Genomic DNA, 17,983 nt, shown 5'->3' with positions numbered 1-17,983 from the left:
TTTCACCTACCAGATAAACCCAACTCGAGTTATACCCATAATTCATTGAAGAAACAGAAAGAAAGAAGGGAAAGTTTTTGAGTAAATTACGAACTTTTGTAGATTCATTCAATCTCTCTAACATAATGCAAGCATATTCAACCAGAAATGCAGTCAATGGTTGAGAAGAAATGAAAAAGATAGTCAAAAGAAAAGTAAAGCAATGAGGATGTTTTAATGATTGTGTGAAGAATGAAAGAGAGGAATGAGTGAAACTGAGGAAGAAAAAGCAAACAAAAGAGGAGAGAAAAAGAATGATGGGCCGAAAGAAATTTTGTGTCTTTGATTCTCTTTCGCTTTCTGTTCCTAATAAGAACATCAGCACAGCAAACCCATATGAGAAATGAAATGAAGTTGTAGAAGGTGGAGCTGAAATTCAAAGCTTGTGAGGGAAGTGCTCTAATGGTGGACTGAGTGAAAATGGAGGTGGTGGGTGGTTGAGCAGAATCAACTGCAATACTCTCTCTCTCTTCTTTCTCTCTCTTCGGTGTCAGGGGTGAAGGGAAAGGGAGAGATAATAGGAAGGAAAAGTCTGAAACGGTTAGATTTCAGGTTTTGCAATTCCAAGAAAACAAAAGGGCAGAGAGGAAAGGGAAGAAGCAGAGGAGGCAGTTAGGACCCACGAATGTTTCTCTTTCTCGCATCCTCTGCTTTCGGACCGTTTCTCAGAGAAACAAAAACAACCCGAACTCTTTGGCCAAGTCCTCTTCCGCAGATCTCGCAATCCCAGAGGAGTAGGGATAGGCCATTGGTACGCCAACAACTTAACCCAAAAATGGCTCTGATTTCTTATGAATTCAAGTCATTTTCCCTTCCTTTTTTCCTCCCTCACATAATGGAGAACACCCTCTTGAGCTGGTGGACGTAGGGGTTCCATTTCCCCCTTGCTGAGCCCATTTCCCGATCGGGGTCGATCTCTGTTGCTTTTGCTTCTCTGATCGATGCTGTCGGGATTTGGTGGTTCATGGGTTGCATTAGTTCCAAGCAGGTTACTAAGGCGACAAAATCTCCCGTCCGCAAACGCCGTGCCACCACCACCGCCACTGCCACCGTCGCCGCAAATGGCGCTGCTGTGACCCTGGATCCTTTGTCCAGAACGCACTCTGTGACGACGCTCGATCATGACAATAAAGGGGATAACAAATCGGATGATCGGAATCGAGAACTCAGAAAATCTAAGAAAGAGAGCTCCCAAGGGGTGAAGGCTTCTCATAGCCTCAAATTAGGGGCTCCTCAGCGCAATGTTGAAGCCGAGCAGGTTGCCGCAGGCTGGCCTTCTTGGCTCAGTAGTGCCGCCGGCGAGGCTGTTCACGGATGGGTTCCTCTCCGAGCTGATTCCTTCGAAAAGTTGGAGAAGGTACGAGACCCTGATTTTGGTAGCAGTCTTCATGTTGTTCTTTGTCGTTGTCCTGAAACATTACCAATTGCATTTTGATTCAATTCAACTCGAAGCTATAAAAACTAACTCGAAGCTATAAAAACTAATGCATTAAATGAAACATTTCCAAAAAGGGCCGACTCCCTAGCGATTGATTCTTGTTATTCCAAAAAAAAGCCCAACTTCTTCGTAGAGATTGATTCTCATGCAGTTCTAGAACAAGTTGTCTCGATATGATGCAATGCATCTTCTTTTATGTTCTACGTGTTCTTTGCATTTACTGGAAAGTATATTTTATTGTGTACACATTACCCAGAAGAAAGCTTGTTTTTGAACTAGATTGGACAAGGTACATACAGCAGCGTGTTCCGTGCGCGACAAGTTGATACAGGGAGGATGGTTGCCTTGAAGAAGGTTCGTTTCGACAATTTCCAACCAGAGAGCATTAGATTTATGGCACGAGAAATCATGATTTTGCGCAGGCTCGATCACCCAAACATCATGCACTTAGAAGGCATAATTACTTCCAAAATGTCTAGCAGCATTTACCTTGTATTTGAATACATGGAACATGATCTTGCAGGCCTTGTGTCTTGTCCTGATATCGAATTCAGTGAGGCACAGGTTAGTAGTTGGTCCACCGTTTTTACTTTGCTCAAACAACAGCATTTTGTCAATACATCTTCATCTGGTTCTGCTCTAATTAGAACATAAAACAATCCCATTTCCTCTTCCTTCGCCTGCTTTTTTCAGGTCAAGTGTTATATGAGACAGCTTCTATCTGCAATTGAGCATTGCCACCTTCGGGGTATAATGCATAGGGACATTAAAGCATCCAATATTTTGGTAAACAATGAAGGAATTCTCAAGTTGGCAGATTTTGGATTAGCAAATGTCATAAACACAAGAAACAAGCAAGTGCTAACAAGTCGAGTGGTAACCTTATGGTATCGACCTCCCGAGCTTCTGATGGGTTCGACTGATTATGGATTAACCGTCGACCTTTGGAGCATAGGATGTGTATTTGCAGAACTGCACCTGGGAAAACCCCTTCTTAAAGGAAGAACCGAGGTAATGGATGCTGGTTTCTAAAAAGCCTTTGTCTTTTCGGTTGTTGCGCACTGGTTTGATCTGACATCAATGGAGCAAACAAAACACAGGTTGAACAATTGCACAAAATATTCAAACTTTGCGGCTCCCCACTTGAAGAGTTCTGGAAGAAAACAAAGCTTCCTCATGCAGCTATGTTCAGACCCCAACATGCATATGAAAGTTCCCTGAACGAAAAGTGTAAAGATTTTACCCCATCTGCATTGAGCCTTTTGGAAACTTTTCTTGCCATTGAACCTTACAAGCGCGGGACCGCCTCATCTGCTCTCATGTCTGAGGTAACCACAAAAATCTTTCTTAGGCATTGTCCTAAAGGCAAGGCATGTCCTGTTTGCAATAATCATGATGTTTGGCAATTGATTTTTGTTCCTTAACAGTATTTCAAAACGAAACCATATGCTTGCGATCCATCTACCTTGCCCAAGTATCCACCAAACAAAGAAATGGATGCCAAAAACCGTGAAGATGCACGAAGGTGAACCTTTCACTCTCTTTCATTAACTTCCTCCAAAATCCAATATATCTTCAATATAAGCTGAAGAAGAACTACACCTATCATTTACTTGCAGGAAGAAGGCAAATGCAAGGACAAAAGAACCTGTACCAACACAAAGGGCTAGAAGAGTTAGAAGAAATTTGCCAGAACTCAACGGCCAAAAAGTGCAAGCAAAAGAGGTTTCTCCTTTACTATTCTCCCCTCTTCCCACATTGCTATCAATTCTAAACTATTTACCAACTTTTATGGTGTGTTTCCTTCATAGGATGGAGAAGAAAACATTCAACCTTCTAGGCGGAACAATGGCAGCAATCATTCCAATGAACAAGGTGACGTTTTCCAGAGAGAGTCGCAGAAGCCACCATATGATACAACATCGGAAGCTGCCGCTGCAACTGCACCAAATCAGATAGGAGACAGCGCATTCACAGCCCCAATTCCACTCTCAGCGTCTAGCGGCTTTGCTTGGGTAAAGAAGCGGAAAGAGGAAGCTACATCTACAATATCAGATGGTCTTAAAAGCCAAATAAGTGCTCTGGATCCATCTTTTGCAAATTACACCCTTGAATTCACAAGAAAATACAATGAACATACGAAGATTCCAGCCAATTCAGTCACGCAGGACTATGAATTGCGAAAGCAGCAAAGGAGAGTACATGATTTTCCCGAGTCTTTTGATGCATCCGAAGAATCATTCTTGGAGATGTCCAATGAACTCTATCCGAAACAACAAACCATTGTCACAGCACATCTGGTAACCATGCCTCCATTTACTTACGGACTTTAAAAACTTCTTCCTGGACTAACAGTTGATGTTGTTCTCTCGTAAACGAACAGGACAACGATGATACGGAATCACACATTGAATTCACAGGACCTCTGTTAACACAGCCCCATAGAGTAGATGAACTCCTGCAACGAAATGAAAACCACATCCGACGAGTATCTCGGAAATCCAGGTTCGAAAGAGGTAAAAACGGAGAATTCTGATTCCAACCCACTTCAAAGAACTAAACCCTCCATTTTTCTTACCAATCAACAATTGAAGAACTTTTGTTCTTGTTTCCAGATAAATAATGCATTCATTTTCCGGTGCAATAGTCAGATGATAGACGTACATAAAAACCACACTTAGCAGCAGTTCCACAATCTCATGCCTGCGTCCACAAGGAGAGCTCAAATTGACATTTGCTACCCGACACCAAAAACAAGCCCACGGTAGTAGAAAAGAAGAAGCTTCCACAAATATTCATACATTTATTTAAGATGTTCAGACAAATTGAATGAAAAATACCGTCGGATGCAATTGATCAAATTATTTGAAACGTGATTTTGAACGTCCCTACATCTTTCTTTATCATCTGATCTGATTGAAACGCGAAAACATATACATACATAATATCAAGTCCAATTTATTCTAGTCCGCCGCTTCATAAAAACAATTATACATTTAAACCCCAAAATTCGGAAATGTGCTAGTGTAATCATACAGACATCAAAGAAAAGCTTAAAAAGAAAACCCCAATTGAAAGATGAATTCTAATTTACGGGAACAAGAATGAGCGAGTTGTTAAAAGTTAGATGGATTAGGAAAGCGAATAATGTAAGAAGAAATCAGTTTGAAAAGGAAAATTTGAATTGAATGTAGGGCGAAACCCGTCGCCTTGACTGCGAAAGCTAAGGTAGCAAAGCGGCCATGGAAGCCCCCACAAGAAAGTGATAATGTTAAGCCCAACGCACTACGAGTGCGCCACAATTTGCAAAACCTCTCCCTGTGGAATACCACGCCACCCCTAACTCAAGAGGTAAGCGCTCGGCCTCGGGCTCTTCTCTGGTCTCTTCTCCATCTTCGTCTTCTTCATATATTTGCATCCTCGGAAACCCTAATTTACACATTTCCATTTTTGTCCTTCTCCTTCTCTCTAATTCACCCGCGAATCCTCGTTCCCGCGTTCCTTGTATGGTAATTGACATCTTATTTCGTCAGGCTTAGAAAATTTATTAAAATTTCTCGAAATTATTTTCATTTACGAGTTTTTATTTTTTATTTTTTTATTAAATAAATTTTAAAACTATCTATTTAATGGTTAATTCTTAATGAAAAATTCACATATAAAGAGTTTTTTTTTTTTTTTTTTTAATTTCCTTTAAAAAAAATTCGAAAGAAAATATAGGTATAAAATTAAGAATTTTCGTATTTATAGTTTTAATTTGTCCCATTTTAAATTATTAAAGTAACTAAAATAAAGTCAAAATCACTCAAATAATAATAGTACAGAAGTCCTTGAATATAACGAAAATTTATTTTTTTTTTCTTTTTCAAACAATAGTGAGGATTTGAATGAATGATCCGCGAAGGAAGTTACTAATGTCTCGACTATTTGATCTCCATGCTCATATCGACGTCGTACTCTTTGGCTCTCATTATTACGACGATGCAATAAACATGTACAGAGAGACTGGTTATAAATTTTTAACAGGACATTGAGGCATTGCTAGTCAAGGCTTGCTGATTTAATGGTTGAAGCTTTTGGGTGGGAGGAAGAACAGTGATTCATTGGACAAAAATGAAGGTTACCTTTGGATTAGATAGTCGGACCGATGGGTCGGTATTTCCGTGAGTTAAAATGGATGTCGTCTGCCTGTCATCGTTGAGCCTGCTCGAGTCATGACATGTTGGACCAAGTCGAGAAACGTACCATATGGTCAGTATCAGTCTTCTTCAAAGGTCACTAATGTGGGTATCTGTCCATGATCCATAAAATCAATCTTATTCAGCCTCACACAACACAGAACTTGCTCCGGCAGTTCTTCAGGTTTTTGTGCCTGTTTTAACAGAGAAGCAATTAAAAAGAGATTTGGTTTGGCTCAACATCAATGTATGTATGCACTACTGCTATCTGCTATCGTTTTCGGTTTTAAAATCATGTTCGACTTCGGTTTTAAATCAACGATTTGACGTACCAAATGAATGATCGAAGTGTTTGACCAGAATATATACCTGGATGGTTAGACCAAGATCAAGTATTCCGTTTTTCAAACGTTCTCGAAATGATTCGAGCCCCTTTCTAGATATATAGCTGAAACGATGAATGTCCAGATCAATCTCGAAGTAATTTTGGCCCTGCAATTGTTAAAAGATCGTTGAACGTATAAGAAAACATAAAATTTCAGAACGAGCACTGTCATTTTCCCTTGGCCTAATAGAACGCACCACTAGTATTCATCGCTTATCTAAGCCAAGATCGTTCGTATGAATTATGGCCAATACCAGGTAGTAAGCAGCGGTTTAAAATCCAGAGCTTAAACATACTATGACAACTTTACGTAAGGTAGAGTTTGGTTTTCGATCAAAACTTGTAAGCTAAAGGTTCGTTCATCCGGTGTTCTAATTCTAAAACGGAATCAGAATATTCGAAGGACGTTTGTTCTAATGTTTCTAATTAAGTACCTTGTAAAAGTTGTGCTGCGGCCGTGACAGGACGGGTTTTTCATTATAAGCGCTAACGAGCTTCCTTTCAGTAGAACTCAAATGGAGATCCTCTGGATTAACCACCCCTGCCATAATCTTAAGCCTTTCCCTGAATGGAACAGTAGAATCTTTCGTAAATCCTTTGGTTTTTTCCATCTCATCATCAATCAATTTCTGTAGAGAAAGCAAAATGAGAAAATGATAGAGTGAGAAAGAGCAGAAAATCAAACTGAAAAGCCAAAAAGCTCAGCATACTAAGTTGACTTCGATATGAATGCTGGTGTAACGGCCCAAGCCCACCGCTACCAGATATTGTCCTCTTTGGGCTTTCCTCTCAAGGTTTTTTAAAACGCGTCTACTAGGGAGAGGTTTCCACACCCTTATAAGGGGTGTTTCGTTCTCCTCCTCCAGCGTCCTCATTGGCACTTGTTCCCTTCTCCAATCCATGTGGGACCCCTCAATCCACCACCGTTAGCAGATATTGTCTTCTTTGGGCTTCCCCACAAGATTTTTTAAAACGCGTCTGCTAGGGAGAGGTTTCCTCACCCTTATAAAGGGGGTTTCGTTCTCCTCCCCAACTGATGTGGGATCTCACAATCCACCCCCTTCGAGGCCAGCGTTCTTCCTGGCACATCGCCTCATGTCCACCCTCTTCAGGGCTCAGCCTCTTCGCTTGCACATCACCCGGTGTCTGGCTTTGATACCATTTGTAACGCCCCAAGCCCACCGTTTGTAGATATTGTCTTCTTTGGGTTTTCCCTTTTGGGCTTCCTCTCAAGATTTTTTAAAACGTATCTGCTAGGGAGAGGTTACATCCTTATAAAGGGTGTTTCGTTCTTCTCCGCAACCGATGTGGGATCTCACAGCTGATTTTTTTTTAGTGAAAAAACGGGGTGGAAAAGGAAAGTACCTTGATGCTTTCCTGATAATGAAGAGAGATATCCTTATCAAACTTCTCAGAAACCTTGAAATACAAAACCAGACTCATTCCTTCACCATCACTATCACCAAGGAACATTGCAGCAGGATAAATAGGCAACTGCAACAAATTACAAGGCTTTTAAATGCCATGAACGTAGTCATGAACGTATAAGGTATTAACAAAATTAAGCAGTACCTGAATGTTTACAATGAGTAATGGAGGCACTTTTGCATCAGATTTTACAAAAGGAAGCTCCAGATGTTGAGCAATGTGGTTGATTTTCGTCGGACACATAAACAAATCGACGCCGATTGGAACATAAGGACTCGTATTCGGGGCAGGATATTTCTTCTTATCTCTACATTGAAAGATCAGAAGAAACTTATAAAGTTCGCGAAATAACAAAAGAAATCACGAAATCCATGATATTGAGTGAAAGAAAATTGCATACTTGAAGTAGCTTTCGCCACGAAGTTTAAAAGTTGATGGCGGAATCTCGGACCAGCTTCCTGGAGGTGTTTTCTCCCCTGAAAAACATGGTATATGTCCCGCTTTCGGACGGTATAGATACTTCTTTGATTGGCCTGTCACAAACAATAAATTAGACAGGTTGTTATTGCTCGTTCCCCAGACCGAAACAAGTAAATCTATATATGAGGTTCAAATTATATGAACACTTACATTTTTCTATGGTTTCTTCTCCATCATATGACCGTCTCTTAAAGGAAAGCCTGAAAACTGCTGACTGCTTTTTGAGTCCCTGAGGAGTCTGAGAACTCGGAATCTTCTCGTTGAAACTTATAGACGGAACGATGCGAGGTAAGGCAGACTTTAATGTGTTCTCTTGATTCTTCTCTAGAGAATTGCGGCAATCGTCTTTTAGATCTTTAAAGCTGCCATACGAACGATCTAACATCGACCTCTTCTTGCTGGAAATTTCATTACCTTGGCAATTCATGAGTCCAAATCCATATTCATCCTTGTTCTTGATATTTTCTGGTTTCCCTCCATCTATTTTTAGATAGCTTTCATGGTATTCTTCATATTTGCATCTATTTTCCAGAAAGCGTGACGATCTTTCATACTGAACCACTTGGCCACTCGAGATGTTCCCGATCGGATTTCCTACGGATGGAAAACCATCTGCGAAGAACCGATGATCAAACAGTCAATACTCAAGAACTGAATCTTAAAATGCTTACAAGATAAAATCCGATGATCAAATATTACCTCCATGCAAACTACTGAATTCATCGTCTGAGTCGGATTCCAGAACACTGACCGAGTCAAACCAAGCTTCGTCTTGGCCTATTGCTGAAACACAACAATTGGAAATCAAGTTCAACGAGTTAGTAACTTCTATTAACATTGTTCCTAAGATGCCGGAGTGAAATGGCAAGTATTTGACTTCAGACAAAACAATAGAGTCAAACGTAGACTTCAAATCAGACCATATAATCATCAGGAAAAGGAAGCATAAAGGAGAATGTTTGTGCATAGATATATTGCACAATCATAAATTTGTTGGCACTTTATAGTTCAAGAGATCAAAAATGATGCATAGTTCCAAACCAAAACAAATGTGTAACGGTCCAAGCCCACCGCTAGCAGATATTGTCCTCTTTGGGCTTTCCTTTTCATGCTTCCCCTCGAGGTTTTTAAAACGTGCGGCTAGGGAGAGGTTTTCACACCCTTATAAAAGTTGTCTCATTCTCCTCCCTAATCGATGTGGAATCTTACAATTCACCCCCCTTTGGGGCCAGCGTTCTCGTTGGCACTCGTTCCCTTCTCTAATCTATGTGGGACCCCCCAATCCACCCCCCTTCAAGGCCTAGCATCCTTGTTGACACACCACCTCGTGTCCACCCCCTTCAGGGCTCAGCCTCCTTGCTGGCACATCGCCCGATGTCTGGCTCTGATACCATTTGTAATGGTCCAAGCCCACCACTAGCAGATATTGTTCTCTTTGGGCTTTCCCTGCACTCAAAGTTTTTAAAACGCGTCTGTTAGGAAGAGGTTTCCACACCCTTATAAAAGGTGTTTCGTTCTCCTCCCCAATCGATGTAGAATCTCACAAAATGACAGTTCAAAAGGATTACATAGATCAAATACATCCTCATAAGACAATATCTCATGCATATATCATCTTTAAAATCACCATTCACAAGACCTTGATTTTGAAAAGAAGCACAACTTCAATTGTCGATAAGCTGCCTACGAGAAAAAAACTACACGACAGCAACAGAAGCATCGAACTTTTAGAAGGAAAAGAACCACTCAAACATGTTTTAACTAATTTTATGTTCTCAACAACGTTAAACAAGGTCAAATGGTTAAAGTGGAAGAAATAAATACCAGAAAGACCAAATATCAATCACTTGCCAAACTCGTTTTATAAGATCCTACCAGAGACCCAAATGACATAATCCAATGGTTAAATGGTTCAACTGGAAAGGGCATACCGTTTGCATCATACTGACTGTGGAGCCATTGCAACTGAGTGAGGTGGAATGTTGAATTAGAAACCTCTGATCTTCTACATGTAGTGGTTGCACCATTCTCAAAATCCATATGAACAAACTCACTGACTGCATAATCAGTGACTCTATTTCCTGCATTGCTCTTCCTTTTTACGATAGCTCTCGGGATAGAACTCGAGATCTTTCGACCATATTTTCCAAACTGGTGATGCAATTTCTTCCGTGTTCTTATCTCTTTAGATGGTGTTGATACACAGCCTCCCATGATAGCCTTCCAAAAATCAAAAGAATCACCCCAAGCTCGATTCACCTCATCAAATACCTGAAAAAAATGGTGTATTCAATCATCAATTCCGGATACATATTACAGTGATACTGTAAATCTCTACATACATCATGTTCTGAGAGCACAAAAGAGATAGAGACAGATAGATTCAAACAAAATTTTGGTGGAATCCCAAAACTAAAACGCTGAAAAATCTGAGAAATTTGAAGCTTCAACCTTGAATCTGGAGAAATTGGAGACGAGAGAGAAAAAGAAGAGCCCTCTTTCCTTGGCTATGCCATCTCAAAAGAGAAAAACCAAATACAAAAGAACAAACAAATAGAAAAGGAAATTTGAGAGAAAAGGTTTGAGGGTCCACTTGAATGAATTGGAGGACATAATGTTTCATGAGTAAGAACCACATAAAAGAACAAATGGATGAAAACAACATCCATGAACAAAGTAGAACATGATGTCAATGTAAAAAAGAAAAAAAAGAATTGAAAAACAGAACCATTTCACAGATTAAAACAAAAAATAATTGCGTTTTACTGTTCCTGAAGATGGTGATAATGATTAACAACAACAACAACAACAACCCCCACAATATTAAAATCCCAAAAACAATATCTCGTGATTCAGCACTTAACCAAACAGAACAAGAACAACTTGAACAACTTGAACAAGAAGATTTCATCAACAAAACATAAGGAAAATGCAGGGACGAACCAGAACTAATCAAAGGGATTACAGAGAAGAACTTCCAGAAACGATTCCGTGATGCCGGGCGGATCACGGCGGAGCTATCTCCCTTTTCCTGCGACCCAAAAGTGAAGGAGGGGTTGAAATTGTGAAAAGGGTAAGTGGGTGGGTCCAAAAAGAAATCAGATCGAAGTGCAATAAAATACCCAGATGGCGATTCTTCCTCGAAACACTAAAAAAGAAACAATGAAATGGAGGAAGAAACGAATTGCAGAAGAAGCAGAAAGCAAAACGCAGAGATACTATGAAGGCTCTATTTGATCGCTCACTATCTTCATCGCTTACTTTTTTTTTCTCCTGAAATTTAGGTTTGCTCTGTCTCGGAATTTGTCGGCACAGAAACAGAGTGAGAGAGAAGGATCAGCTGGTGTTGTCTTCTTCCGCCTTCAGGAGTTGTCCTCCACCAATTCCGTGTTACAAATTTTTCAGTCGTTGCCTCCGTCTTTTCTTTTCATTATTTATATTTATATTCTCAAATTAAACCATTAATAATTAAAACAACCGCCAAAATCAACTTCAACACGTTTTTTCTCTCTTTATCTGAACATTTTTTTTCTCTCTTTATTAAACTTTAAAATAATGTTTTTACTTAATGAAAAAGTTATAAAAAAATTCAATTTGGAGGTCAGTTTCACAAATGCGTCTCTTAATAAGAGATTTTTACATTCTTATAAATAATATTTTGTTTCTATCTCCAATCGAAGTATGATCTCACGATCCACCCACTTAAGAGCTCAGAGTCTTCGCAGACACATTACTTGGTGTCTGGCTCAGATATCATAGTAAAAGATATTGTCCACCATAGATATTGTCCGCTTTGGCTTGTTACATATCATCGTCTGTTTCACGGGTTTAAAATGTGTTTGTAAGAAAGAAGTTTTCACACTCTACAACGAATGTGGGATCTCACATAAAAAAATGATAATGTACTTTTATCTAGTCCGCTCGATTCAAAGCTGATTTGATGAATGTTAAACTTGAGCTTAATGAAAGAAGGATTAGAATAAGACACTTAAAACAATAATTTAAAACATACGAGCAAGCAAGTACTTGATATTTATTTTGACTTAGAATATATCGATTATCTTCCTAAGCTTGTTTTATAATATAATAATATCTATTTCGTCCCAATAATTATTTTATTTTTATTTTAATTTAATCTTCGTGCTACAATGATCCCATTAAATAAGCTTATTTTATTTTTTATTTAATTATTTTCGTTGGGATGGATTAATTAAACTATTTTTTTCTTTTAAAATATGCTAAATTTTTATTATTAGGTTAAATTATTATTATATATATTGTAATTTACATTTATTTCCTAAAAGATACAATTATTAATTTTAATTTTCGTGTAAAAACTGATTTACATTCTAATAATAGGTTTCAAGAATAAATTAAAGAATAAAGCTATTTTTTTAAATAAATAGAAAAATTAAAATATTTGTTATATTTTTTGTAAGTACTAGATAAGGATGAAATTTAAAAGTATGAGTTTTATTAAATTAAAATAAAAGTTTAACCACTTGATAATTAAAAAAATAAATAAAATAAAATACTTATTTAACTAAGATTAAAAAAAAAAGACTAAGAGAGTATTTAAACCACTAATGTGATTGTATTATTTATAATCTTTTAATGTCTCGAAGGGATTAATCGATCATTTAATGACTATTGACTTTATAAAGTCAACAACTCTATTGAGATTTGGTCACCAAATCCCACCATGGCATCTCCAGTCTTCTCTGGGGCATTATGGTCTTTTCGTAAGGCAATGAATATTGAAAACCCACTATGAATTTTACTTTAGTGTATATAATTTTGTGACAAATCATATCTTATATGATAAAGAAATAAAATAAAAAAAAGTTAAAGACATTGGAATTATGAATTCATCAAGAAAGACGTGGCATATGGTAGCAACACATGTAACACATTAATTTTAATAACATATTATATAATGTATGGTCCAATCAAAAAATTATAATATATATATATATGGTAATGCTTAATTTTGAAAATAAGCCAAAAAAAATCCAACTTCAATAAAGCTGTATTCCTCAACCAACATTTATTTTGTTTTAAATAAATAATTTATTTGTTAAAAAGAAAAAATATGTTCCCAATTTCTAACCCCACCATTTTCATCACCTTTCTTAAATTATGAAATGGAATTATTTTGTTTGATTTGAAATTTGTCTAACTTTATTGTCACACACGATGAACAAAAAGTTATTAAAATTTGGTCACATCCGATCTATTCAGACCATTATTCAACTAGCTTTAAATATATAAACATTTCCATTCATTAATGTTTCGTTTCTTTTTCTTTTCACGAAAAAAAATATTAGAAGATTATGAGCATACAATTAAGAAATGTTGTACGACCTCTGGAGTAAGTATTTTAGCTGTAGGATCGACCTCACCTAAAACAGATGCACATAAGGGAAAAGGCGAAACTCGAAAAGTGATTAAGAGATTGTTATTGTTAGCATGAAATTTATATTATTTATCTTCAAAGTTTTGATTAACTTTGTCTTAAAGGTTAAAGCTCGACACTTTTAATTTCAAAGCTTAAAAAATCCTCCTACTTGTCCACCTTATGTCACTTATGATAATATTATTATATATATAACTTTTAATTTAATAAAAATAACCTTAAAATTGATACCAAAGTTTTATTTATTTTTATCCATTCAAATAATTTAAGATTAAAAAATTAAAAAATTAAAAAATTAAAAAAAAAAAATTTAGTGTAAGTTGAGTTCCATACTTTTTAAGTTCACTCTAGCTTATAATTCTTAAATTCAGCTGAAATTCAATCTCATCTACGATATTTAATTTAATTAAAAAATCGAATTTAGAGTTTGTTCATGGACCAAACATAATCGACAAAAATAAAAAACAACAGTACTAAATATCAATAATTATCCAAAATAATAACTATATTAATTTTTACGGTATTAATTAAAATAAATAAATAAATTGGGATGATCCAAAATAATCAAAACGAGGCAAAAAAAGTCAATGGAGCTAAAGAAGCCAACTATTGTTTTTTTTTCTTTTCCAATTTAACAATTAACACTTACCTTTGTTATATTGATTAGTTTAAATAATTTCCAAAAATCATTTATTATTTTTTTTGTTCATAATATAGAGAAAAAAAAAAGAAAAAAAAAAGTCTTACTTCCCTTATAAACCTTCACCAATTCCAAACCCATATAGAAGAAAATTCCCTCCCCACCATTCTGTACAATGGTATGATATTTTTCAATTTGAGCATGAGTTTTCATGGCTTTGTTTTGGGCTTCTTCAAAATGTCTCACATCAATGGAGATTGCATTCCCACTATAAACCCATGATCATTCCCTAAATTAACAGATGTGAGATTTTTCTTTTCATCCAATAATTTCTAATTTCTTTCTATACAATAAATTATTGTTCCTGTATGGTTGTTAGTGATATAAAACTCATCGACTAATTTCTATAATTTAGCTAAATTAAAAAAAAATATATGTGAAATTAGTTAATATTTTTAAACAACCAAGGGCTCCTTGAGGGGTAGGAGAAATTAGTTAATAATTTATTATCATTACTTTTTAATTTCTTTCCTACCATTAATATTTTAAACACAACCAAATTAATGAAGATAGAGGAAATAAGCGTCTTTCCCGAATTGCATTAATCACTCGATTATATATTTTTCCTAAACAGATCCATTTTAATGGCTATTAATTTTATATTTGTTATAATTATAATTATATATAGAATCTATCCCTAGGACAGCGTGTAACCCTAACCGCTTTGCAAGTAGATGACTTGTCATTTATAAATGTGATAACAAGTCGTATAAAAGCAACCTCATCCACAGACTCATCCTATAGGTAAGTCCGAACACGATCCTGGCTAGATTTATGGTTGTTCCAAATATAAAATTTAATTGGTTTAATTTGACTATGACCAATTTTATTTTAACGTTTAATGATAATTTTGTAATTTTTACAGATGGTCAAAAGTAATATTTGATATGTTGGAAACAAAAGATGAAATTCAATATATATTATTATTATTTTTTTTAATAATTTAGCTTTATACACCCTTTAGGGAAGAGAAGAAAAAAGCATAGCCAGCCGGCCCAGCCCAATAATGGTTAAAGGGCTGGGCCCAACTTGAAGTTCAAGGTCCAGGAATCCAGTCAACCAGTTTCAGTCACCGTCGAATCCAGGATCGAAGAAACGACGGGCTTTGCTCACAGCCTCCGGTGAGATTTCGAAAGAAGCTTCTCTCGGACTTTTCATTCCGGCGGGACTTTCGAAACTTCCCGATCGCGTTCTATCGTCTCTTCTATTTTGCCTTTTACATTTGCTATTCCAGGTAGAGTCTCTCACCTTTTCTGTTGCCTCTCTGGATTGTAGGGATTCAATTGCTCCTTTTCATTTTACTTCTGATTAGAAGAATGCAGAATTATAATAGATTCAAGCGGGAAAAATTTCCCTCAAATTTATCATGAAATCAGTCAAATCAGTCGAGCCTACCGTATTTTCTACTTTTTCAGGATCTGGGAAGAACTATGGCATGAAATTCTGACTCTCGTATGACCACAGAGCATTACGATTCTCTTTAAAAAAAAAAAAAAAAGAAACCAAATTAGTACCTGGCTGAGTTTGAAATCCATGGGATTTTTTTTTTCCGAACTTTATTTTCACTTGTGATTTCATTTTTTCTCATGTCAATTGGTCGGTGATCATTATAGTTTACGTGCGGTTTTGAGAACGGTTATAATCCACTGTGTTTAATATTGATGATCATGTGAAAATCATAATTTTTAATCCCTTCTAGATGTCTTTGTAATGTATTTGGTTCTTAATTTTAAAGGTGGCTTGAGTTAGTTGAAATTTGAAGACTCCATTGTTGATATTCGTTGCCATGGCATCTAGACGGAATGTTCGTTACAGCTCCCTTGCTGCTGATGATAACGATCTTGATTATGAAGGAAGTCAATATGATCCTCGCTTTTACTATACCCCAAAAGCTTTTGACAAGATCCCGTGGAAATCCATTGCTCTTGCTCTCTTCCTGTTGCTTCTTGGGTCATTGCTTTTGTTTCTTTCGTACTTTGTATTAACTGGTCACATGGCTGGAGAGAAATCACAAGCTTATGGTCTTTTAGCATTGGGCTTTCTAACCTTCCTCCCAGGTATTGATGAGAATTTATTTTTCATGATTTCTTGAATGTAATTCTTGTATAATTTATTTCTAGCCTTTGAGTAGGTAGGTTTATATGCGTCACCTTACGATCATCTCTCCAACCAATAGCCTGAATCTACCGATAGCATCTGCCTTTACTGTCTAAATTGTATGCTAAAGTGTCGTAGTAATGGTGTCATGATAATGATTTTGGTTTAACATGACGACAATATGGAATCCAATGGTGGCATGGTCATGTAGAACAATGACATAATGTAGAAAGGGAAATTTTGGGTCAAAGAAATTTCTAAAGCACTCCAATTGGCACAGATTGGCGGGAGAATATTTTACAAAAGAAATTGTCAATTTTATAAAAATTTTGTCAAGTTTATTAGATAACACGAAAGGATACCAAATTTCTACCTAGTAAGTTTTTTTCGAAAATTTTCTAACTTTTGGACGTTTTTCACGTGAAGAATTCGAGTTAATAGTGTCGTGTTACCAAGCTTAAGTGACTATCAATTTAATTTATTTGGTTCGAAGTGGCGTTGGCTCATCCTGCCTTAGAAGTTTGATAGTCTGAGCAACTTTTGCTTTGTCGTTGCAGGCTTTTATGAGACTAGGATTGCATATTATGCATGGAGGGGTGCTAATGGATATCGCTTTGCTTCCATTCCCGATTACTAGGGGTTTCTATCTCAATGGTGTATGCTTATCTCATCTCTCTTTCAATGTAAAACTATCATATGAAGTTAGAAAATTGTTTGTACAGAATTATGTCTATTGAGTTTGTAACGTATTCATCGTTTATTCCTTTTTCATAGCTTGTTTAGACTTAGAAAAACGATAATCATGAAGGTGTGATTTGTTAACTTAACAAGTCTTGTAGCTAAAACTCATGAACTCTTGTGTCCATGCAAAAACTTCAAATGAGATCATTCTATGACTAACGGAGTGGAGCAAGGTTTATGCAGGATTTGAACTTTTTTCTGGATTACTTGTGCAGAAGAGAACATAAAGACAAGGCACAGGTTGTTTCATACCAAAACACCAGATGAATGTTATCTTTGATTGATTTCTATATTTATAGTTTCTAGACTTCGATGCTCAAAAACATCGTCGATTGTTATAAACCTTTAATCGTCCTACTGCCCATATTTTAGTACAATCAAAAAAGCCAGTTGTAGATTGAAGATTTTTTAGTTTTAGCAAAGGACAAACTAAAAGATTTGTCAACTTTGTCCATAAACGGCTTGATGGGATCTCTCCAATCCCAAAAACTTTTATTTCAACAATTGATTATTTTGTTCTTCTTGGAAGCTGTCTAATGCTGGACGGCAAAGCCGAAGCAAACTACTTTAGGGGGATAAAGAGTAACCCTTTCTTGTGTGCGATTTATCTGTATTTGCACCAATTTGATTTTATAATCAAATTCTTTAGCTAAGAAGAGAGTGTAGGCTGTGTTTGGTATGTCTGCATTCTTTCCTTACACAAGAAGGGGACAGTTATTCAACGCAAGTGTGTGAACATAGGCCTAAAGAGAATATGCTNGTTGCGATATCTGTTCATCTGGGATTGGTGTTTTCTTTTATCATCATGTATTTCACATAAATCAAAGTAATGAATAAAGGAAGACTAGCAAGGTTGAAAATTAAGATGAAAATTAATGGTTTGGTGGATAAGATATGAATTTAACAATGCATCCCAATTGTTCTTCTCCATCCATGATCTATATAGATATATGGTTAATTGTTTATAAATATAAATTTTAGACTTCAGTTTTTCATTAAAGAACGAAACAGGAGGAAAAAAAAAAAAAGTCCCAGAAACCCAATTTTCTCTTTCAGGACTTCCACTTGATGATGGCGAAGA

The 17,983-nt window shown here is 36.5% G+C and overlaps 3 protein-coding genes across 10 annotated transcripts; 2 read left to right on the top strand and 1 right to left on the bottom strand.

Moving 5' to 3' along the window:
• The first annotated feature begins 565 nt into the window (after positions 1-565).
• LOC111780004 (protein IMPAIRED IN BABA-INDUCED STERILITY 1-like) lies at positions 566-4,341 on the top strand. 2 transcript variants are annotated; one of them, XM_023660250.1, is made up of 9 exons: positions 567-1,396; positions 1,757-2,041; positions 2,171-2,488; positions 2,578-2,805; positions 2,905-3,002; positions 3,097-3,202; positions 3,289-3,777; positions 3,861-3,993; positions 4,093-4,341. In XM_023660250.1, exons 1-9 carry the CDS (start codon positions 1,004-1,006, stop codon positions 4,098-4,100), a joined length of 2,058 nt encoding a protein of 685 aa, XP_023516018.1. In that variant the 5' UTR covers positions 567-1,003; the 3' UTR covers positions 4,101-4,341. The 2 variants fall into 2 exon arrangements, with proteins under 2 accessions (XP_023516009.1, XP_023516018.1); XM_023660241.1 differs by lacking the exon at positions 4,093-4,341 and having other exon boundaries at positions 566-1,396; positions 3,861-4,018.
• A 1,076-nt stretch (positions 4,342-5,417) lies between these two features.
• Positions 5,418-11,353, bottom strand: LOC111778484. Of its 6 annotated transcripts, none has more exons than XM_023658351.1 (11): positions 11,210-11,353; positions 10,892-10,979; positions 9,880-10,219; positions 8,648-8,731; positions 8,099-8,560; positions 7,869-8,001; positions 7,613-7,775; positions 7,406-7,534; positions 6,475-6,669; positions 6,025-6,147; positions 5,418-5,849 (listed from the first exon to the last, which is right to left on the bottom strand). In XM_023658351.1, the coding sequence occupies exons 3-11, from the start codon at positions 10,160-10,162 to the stop codon at positions 5,736-5,738; spliced, it is 1,686 nt and encodes a 561-aa protein (XP_023514119.1). In that variant the 5' UTR covers positions 10,163-10,219; positions 10,892-10,979; positions 11,210-11,353; the 3' UTR covers positions 5,418-5,735. The 6 variants fall into 6 exon arrangements, with proteins under 6 accessions (XP_023514119.1, XP_023514138.1, XP_023514146.1 ...); XM_023658370.1 differs by lacking the exon at positions 11,210-11,353 and adding an exon at positions 11,071-11,203; XM_023658378.1 differs by lacking the exon at positions 10,892-10,979.
• Positions 11,354-15,130: 3,777 nt separating this feature from the next.
• On the top strand, positions 15,131-17,084 carry LOC111785719 (transmembrane protein 230-like). 2 transcript variants are annotated; one of them, XM_023666194.1, is made up of 4 exons: positions 15,131-15,298; positions 15,480-15,516; positions 15,800-16,121; positions 16,719-17,084. In XM_023666194.1, the coding sequence occupies exons 3-4, from the start codon at positions 15,851-15,853 to the stop codon at positions 16,796-16,798; spliced, it is 351 nt and encodes a 116-aa protein (XP_023521962.1). In that variant the 5' UTR covers positions 15,131-15,298; positions 15,480-15,516; positions 15,800-15,850; the 3' UTR covers positions 16,799-17,084. The 2 variants fall into 2 exon arrangements, with proteins under 2 accessions (XP_023521962.1, XP_023521905.1); XM_023666137.1 differs by lacking the exon at positions 15,480-15,516.
• Positions 17,085-17,983: the final 899 nt, after the last annotated feature.

The sequence above is a fragment of the Cucurbita pepo genome, chromosome LG01, assembly GCF_002806865.2.
Source record: "Cucurbita pepo subsp. pepo cultivar mu-cu-16 chromosome LG01, ASM280686v2, whole genome shotgun sequence".
Classification (NCBI taxonomy): domain Eukaryota; kingdom Viridiplantae; phylum Streptophyta; class Magnoliopsida; order Cucurbitales; family Cucurbitaceae; genus Cucurbita; species Cucurbita pepo.
The sequence above is the reverse complement of the archived record's forward strand: the minus strand, read 5'-3'. Positions and strand labels throughout refer to the sequence as shown.